Consider the following 6,000-nt stretch of genomic DNA (forward strand, 5'->3'; position numbering starts at 1 on the left):
CACCCCTAAAGAACTGCCCGCCGGTGGTGGCTAGCTGGGGGCCCGGTTCTGGGGCCTTTCCCGTGGCTGGGCCCTGCTCCAGATCTGCTGAGCCTTCAAGATCCCCTCAAACCCCACCGAGTGAGGACTATTCCTCTTTTTTTTTTTTTTTTTTCCAACGTTTTTTATTTATTTTTGGGACAGAGAGAGGCAGAGCATGAACGGGGGAGGGGCAGAGAGAGAGGGAGACACAGAATCGGAAACAGGCTCCAGGCTCCGAGCCATCAGCCCAGAGCCTGACGCGGGGCTCGAACTCACGGACCGCGAGATCGTGACCTGGCTGAAGTCGGACGCCCAACCGACTGCGCCACCCAGGCGCCCCTACTCCTCAATCTGTATTTGAGAGGCGAGGACACTGAGGCACAGAGACTCGCCCCAGGTCACACGGCGAGGGCGGTGCCGCATCGGGACGGGACCCAGTAGCCCGGCCCGAGAGGGCGATCTTGTCTCTCTAAGCCGCTGTGGTTCTCTCTCCCCCTTGTCTACCGACGGCACTGTCAGCACAGAGTTGGCACCGGCCTCCCTGGCTGACCAGCGGCGGGCCCTTCAGTCCCAGGAGGGAGCGCGGTGTGTGGAAAAACACAAGAGGGATGTTAGCAAAATCAGTGGAAGGGATTTCCCGGTCACAGTGAAAGTGCAGGACAGGCTTCTTTAAAAAAAAAAAAAAAAAAAAAAAAAAGCACGTAGGGCCGCCTGGTTGCCTCAGTCAGAAGAGCATGTGACTCTTGAACTTGGGGTCGTGAGCTCGAGCCCCATGCTGCGGGCAGAGTTTACTTTAAAGATAAAATAACATAGGGGCGCCCGCGGGGCTCAGTCGGTTAAGCGTCCGACTTCCGCTCAGGTCATGATCTCGTGGTTCACGGGTTCGAGCCCCGCATCGGGCTCTGTGCTGATGGCTCAGAGCCTGGAGCCTGCTTCGGATTCTGTGTCTCCCCCTCTCCCTGCCCCTCCCCTGCTTGCACTCTGTCTCTCTCAAAATAAAATAAAATAAAATAAAAACATTAACAAAACCCATAAAAACTAAAAACCAAGAACATGTTCTATAAAAGGAAGTCGTGGTCGTGGGGCCACACGATGAAGCTCCGTCCTGTGTTGCAGCCGTGTGTGGGGGCCTCTTTCCTCTTTAGTCCCTCCCACCACCCCCAGGGAATTCTGGCCGGAGCTACTGATCCGGGGTGGGGCAGTGGCCAGGGGCTTTGGGGCAGGGGTCTCCCCAGCCAGGCCCGACTGCAGGCAAAGAGGATGGCCGGCCCTCCCAGACCCTCCAGGCCGCCCCAGACGCGACGGGGTCAGTGCGGGGAGCCTGAGCACGTCCACGGGAGCTTCGAGATCGCAGACTCGAGCAGACCCCGCGATCTCAGGCTCCCCTGTGAGTCCCCAGGAGGCGACCGGCTGGGGGCAGGGGTGCGGCGTGGGGATCGCAGGGACAAACCCGCTCACCTCCTCTTCCTCGAAGCCGGTGAGGTCCCAGCGGTAATTGAGCCGCATCTGTTTCCGCTTCCAGTGCTCCATGAAGGTGGCGGCTGCAGGCAGGGAGGGAAGGCAGAGTCATCGACGACACAAGGGCACTCTCGTCCTCTGCACCATCCGGCCAGCGAGGGCGACGACATTCTGGACCGAGACCTTCACGCGAGTTCACCTGTTCTGCCTTCCCTCAGACCCCACAGGACAGGGACGCTCACTCTCCCATTTTACAGATGGAAAACCCGAGGCACAGGAAATCAAGTCCCGGCCAAGGTTACTCAGCCAGCCAGGGAGGGGCCAGGCAGGCTGGTCCCAGAGCCTGTGCTCCTAACATCCTGCTCTGTCAATCCTGAGGACCCCGGGCCACAGGTGGGTGTCTTGAGGTCACAAAGGGCACAGCGTGGGCCAAGGTCACCCACTCCAGCTTCAAGGCCGCGTAGACAGTCTGACTGCTGAGCTGCACTCTTAGCTGTAATCCCAACAGACTAGACACAGTTCAAACGCTGCCTCCTCCAGGAAGCCCCTGATCATCCCCCTCAGTGTCAGACAAAACCCAACTCCTCTTGGGACCTCTCTTGCTCACGGTGTCCACACCACCTTCCATATGATCCCTATCCCGGGACGGGGGCCCTTCCGCGGAGTGGCGCTCGGTGAATGAACGAATGGCTCTTAGCGCACAACAGCGGAGAATCATCTATTATCAACGACCCTCCTTCCCGAACGACAGTCAGCGGAGGCTGAGGGCTGGAGGGCTGATAAGGGCGGTCATCACGTTAATCCGAGCTCTGAGCTCGCGGGTGCCCGGCACGGTCTTGAGACCTGTCACAGGAAGTAGTGACCTTATTTAAACCTCCCGGGGGTGCCTGGGTGGCTCAAATGTCCGACTTTGGCTCAGGTCATGATCTCATGGCTGATGAGTTCGAGCCCCACATTGGGCTCCTTACTAATGGTGCAGAGCCTGCTTGGGATTCTCTCTCTCTCTCTCTCTCTCTCTCTCTGTGCCTCCCCGACTTGGACACGCTCTCTCCCCTCTCTCAAAATACATAAATGAACTTTAAAAAAAACCCCAAGAAACAAGAAAACCCCAAACCCTCCCACAGTCATCAGAGGAAGGAAGTGCTGTTCCTTCTCTGGGTTTCCAGAGGAGGAAACTGAGGCCCAGAGGAACTTAAATGGCTTGTCTGGTAAGCGGCGGGGTCAAGATGGAAATAAAGTGAGCCGTGTCGCTGTGAACCTCTGGGCAAGCCCAGCAGTGAGCACAGTCACCAGGAAGGGATGCGGCCTTGGAACAGGCAAGGAGGGGGTCTGAGTCTGAATCAGCTTCAGGTTCAGAGGGCTTTCATTCATCTAGAAGCACCCCCCTCTGTCCACAAGCGCCCCCCTCCGTCCAGAAGTACCCCCCTCTGCATTAAGGAGGCGTCAGGACAGGGCCTCTGAGTTTGCACATGTCTGTGCACAGTGGGTGTGCTTTCGGTATGAGCTGCTAAACCAGCCGGGCCCAGCCAGGAACCAGGAGCCTCTCCAGGTCTTTCAAATGGGGGTGATTTCATTGTGGGAGCCGGCCGCCCAGCCAGCGGGAGAGCCCAGGAGACAAGGGCGGAGGTGAGTGGCCGGAGCTCAGCAACAGGAGGCCTCTGGCCGGGCAGGTCAGGGAGGGGGGACGAGAGGCTGTGTTGTCAGAGCCCCGCTGGGCCACCCCCGAGCAGCCAGCGTCACAGTGTGGGGGAGGGGGGCCTTCCCGCGGGTGTCAGAGCCACGGAGCCGGCAAAGCCTCTGCCGGAGATGCCCCGGGGAAGCAGGGGACGTGGGCAGAAGTACCCATCCCTCCCTCGGCCCGCCTTCTGATCTCCAGGGCCTTCCCGTTGGCGATACGGGGCACGGGAAAGCGAGGGAGCTGCAGAGACGGCCCCGCGGGCTACCGAGGTGCATCCAGCAACCACATGCTGAGCAGCGTGGCCGTGGCCGTGGCCGCTGGGAGAAAGCTGGGCCGGGCGGGCCAGGCTGAGGCCGCACTATCTCCCAGGAAGGAAGACACGAGGGGGTTTCTCCACCCGACGCCCATTCTGGAAGGCACCTCACTCTTCTGTCCTTCCCGCCGGCCCGTGGCAACCCCTCCTCTCAGTGCTCAGGCCGAGCGAGCGTGGGAACGTGCAGAAGGGCTGACGGTGCCCCCCGAGGGTGGGCCTGTTCACCCGCCCCGTCCCCGGGCTGGCCCTCCCCACCTCCGCCTCTGGGGCCCCACCCGCCCGTGTGGTAACACCACCACGGGCTCAGGAGGACTCCCCTCTACTGCGCCCTGTGCTCGGAAGTCACCGGCGGGTTAGCCCGACACTCGCAACCCACGCCACGCAGTAGGAAGGATTCCTATCCGCGGATTTACCAACGACCACAGAGACGCAGGAGGTTGAATGCCATGCCCAAGGTCAACTGCGGGACAACAGCAGGGCTGGGATTTGAACCCGATCCTGTTTGGCCCCAGCATCTACACTTAATCCGCTCTACCTGACCGGCCCTCTGTACGGACACTTGCTCGTCTTTAAAGGGAATAATAATCACAGCGAAAAGAAGTCTGGTAATTGGCCAAACTTGTACTGTCGTTTTATGGATGAGGAAACAAAGGCACAGAGAGTTTAACGACTTTGCCCAAGGTCACCTGGTATTTGATCCTGGGCACTCTTGCTTAGAATTTGTGCCTGAAATCTTTTTTTTTTTAAATTTTCTAAAAATGTTTATTTTTGAGAAGAGAGAGTGAGAGCAGGGGAGGGGCAGAGAGAGGGGGAGACACAGAATCTGAAGCAGGCTCCAGGCTCCAGCACAGAGCCCCATGCGGGGCTTGAACCCACGAGCCATGAGATCCTGACCTGAGCCGAATTCGGACGCTTCACCGGCAGAGCCACCCAGGCCCCCCCCGATCATTTTTTTTTTTTTTAATGTTTCCTTATTTATTTGGAGAGAGCGAGCGAGTGGGAAGGGCAGAGAGAGACGGGGAGAGAGAATTCCAAGCAGGATCCATGATGTCAGCTGTGAGATCATGACCTGAGCTGAGATCGAGAGTCGGCCGCTCGACCGACTGAGCCGCCCAGGTGCTGTGACACCTTAGGACAGACACTAGGACCCTCTCCCAGAGGTATCTGGGTCAAGGACCAAGACTGGAACCCGGTGGCCAGGAGCGGGTTTGGTATACAGACCAGCCTCATGTGGCTTCGGTTATGTGTAAGAAATAAAAACATTTTATATAAAATAATAAATTTCCTGCTTCTTTAAACCTCGGAAGCATTGGCACCAGGAGGCTGGAGCTGTGGGGAGACCGTCGTTCGTCAAAGGTTGGGGGCACCTTCTCCACTTGGCCACGGACCCCACCAGGCCCCGCTGCTGGACCCTGGCACTGAGGCTGTCGCTCCGGCTTTGGAGCCAAGGGGTAGAGTCATTGCGGACTTCAGGCCTGGCCGGCAGCAGGGGATGTGAAGGCTCACGCCGCGCCCGGGGGCAGTCCCGGGGTCTCAGCTCAAGGGACACTGTGAGTGACTGGGCTCACAGGCGAGTGCCCGTCCTTCTGTCCCTCCCAGCTGTGCTCTGAGCCCCGCCCCCACCCCGACCACGCGGACAGCAGTGGGTCTCGCGAGGTTCCCTCGCTTCCCGCGAGGTTCGTGCCAGCGTGACAAGGGGGTCACGTCGCACAGATGTGATGTGAGCCCTGCCAGTGTCTGCACGCCCCGTCTCTTCCCACCCCAGCCTCAAGGCCTCCACGCGGGGATAACACACCCGTCTTTACGGGCGCCCCAACTGAGGCTCTGAGCCATCCGGTGACTGGTTCATAAGGGGCAGGAAACCGGACCCAGAACAGATGCCAAGATGGGCCGGGTCGGGGTGGCGGCCTCCCCCCGCCATCTGAGGGCAAGCCGTGTGCTGAACGTGGTCAGGGCACAAAAGAATGGCCACGTGGCCTCACCACCACGGCCAGCGGGCCCAAGAGACAAGCCCAGGTCCCCGAAATCCAGTAGCCCGGAGGATAGCAGAGCACGAAGACAGACGCCGAAGAGGGAGTCAGGCCAGGACGGAAGCAGGCGCTCGAGCTGTAATTCTTCTTTCTTCAAACATTTGTCTTTGTGACACAATGGTCGACAAACACATGCTTGTAGGGGAGCCCGGAGGCAGCAGGTGAGCACGGGACCCGGGAGCCACCCTGGATCAAATCCAGGTGTGAGCCTGGGCACCTGACCGCCCCGCCCCTGCCCCCTGCGGCACCCCCTCCCCCCGTCTACACCGGGGGCTCGATCACAGAGCCTACTCTGGGGGCCTCACGACCCCTCTGAGGATCGTTCCTAGGACCCGGCTCTCGTGGAAGGATCGCCACCGGGTCTGGGTAGGATAAATGGCCACGTATGGTATGATTTTACTTACAGGAAACACGCGGAGTATTTACTGGTAAACCCGTAGAGACAGAAGGCGGATGGGTGGTTGCCAAGGGCGGGGGGGGGGGGGGGGGGGGGGGGGGGG

General features: G+C 59.6%; 1 protein-coding gene across 2 annotated transcripts in view; it reads right to left on the reverse strand.

The window, feature by feature from the left end:
• The window catches only part of ANO1 (anoctamin 1), an 81,149-nt gene that overhangs the window by 27,899 nt on the left and 47,250 nt on the right, over nucleotides 1–6,000 (reverse strand). For both annotated transcript variants that reach the window (XM_049641591.1, XM_049641599.1), the window contains exon 12: nucleotides 1,480–1,562. In XM_049641591.1, coding sequence (XP_049497548.1) covers nucleotides 1,480–1,562 — 83 coding nt within the window. The remainder of the gene's footprint in view (nucleotides 1–1,479; nucleotides 1,563–6,000) is intronic.

Source organism: Panthera uncia, chromosome D1, assembly GCF_023721935.1.
Source record: "Panthera uncia isolate 11264 chromosome D1, Puncia_PCG_1.0, whole genome shotgun sequence".
Classification (NCBI taxonomy): domain Eukaryota; kingdom Metazoa; phylum Chordata; class Mammalia; order Carnivora; family Felidae; genus Panthera; species Panthera uncia.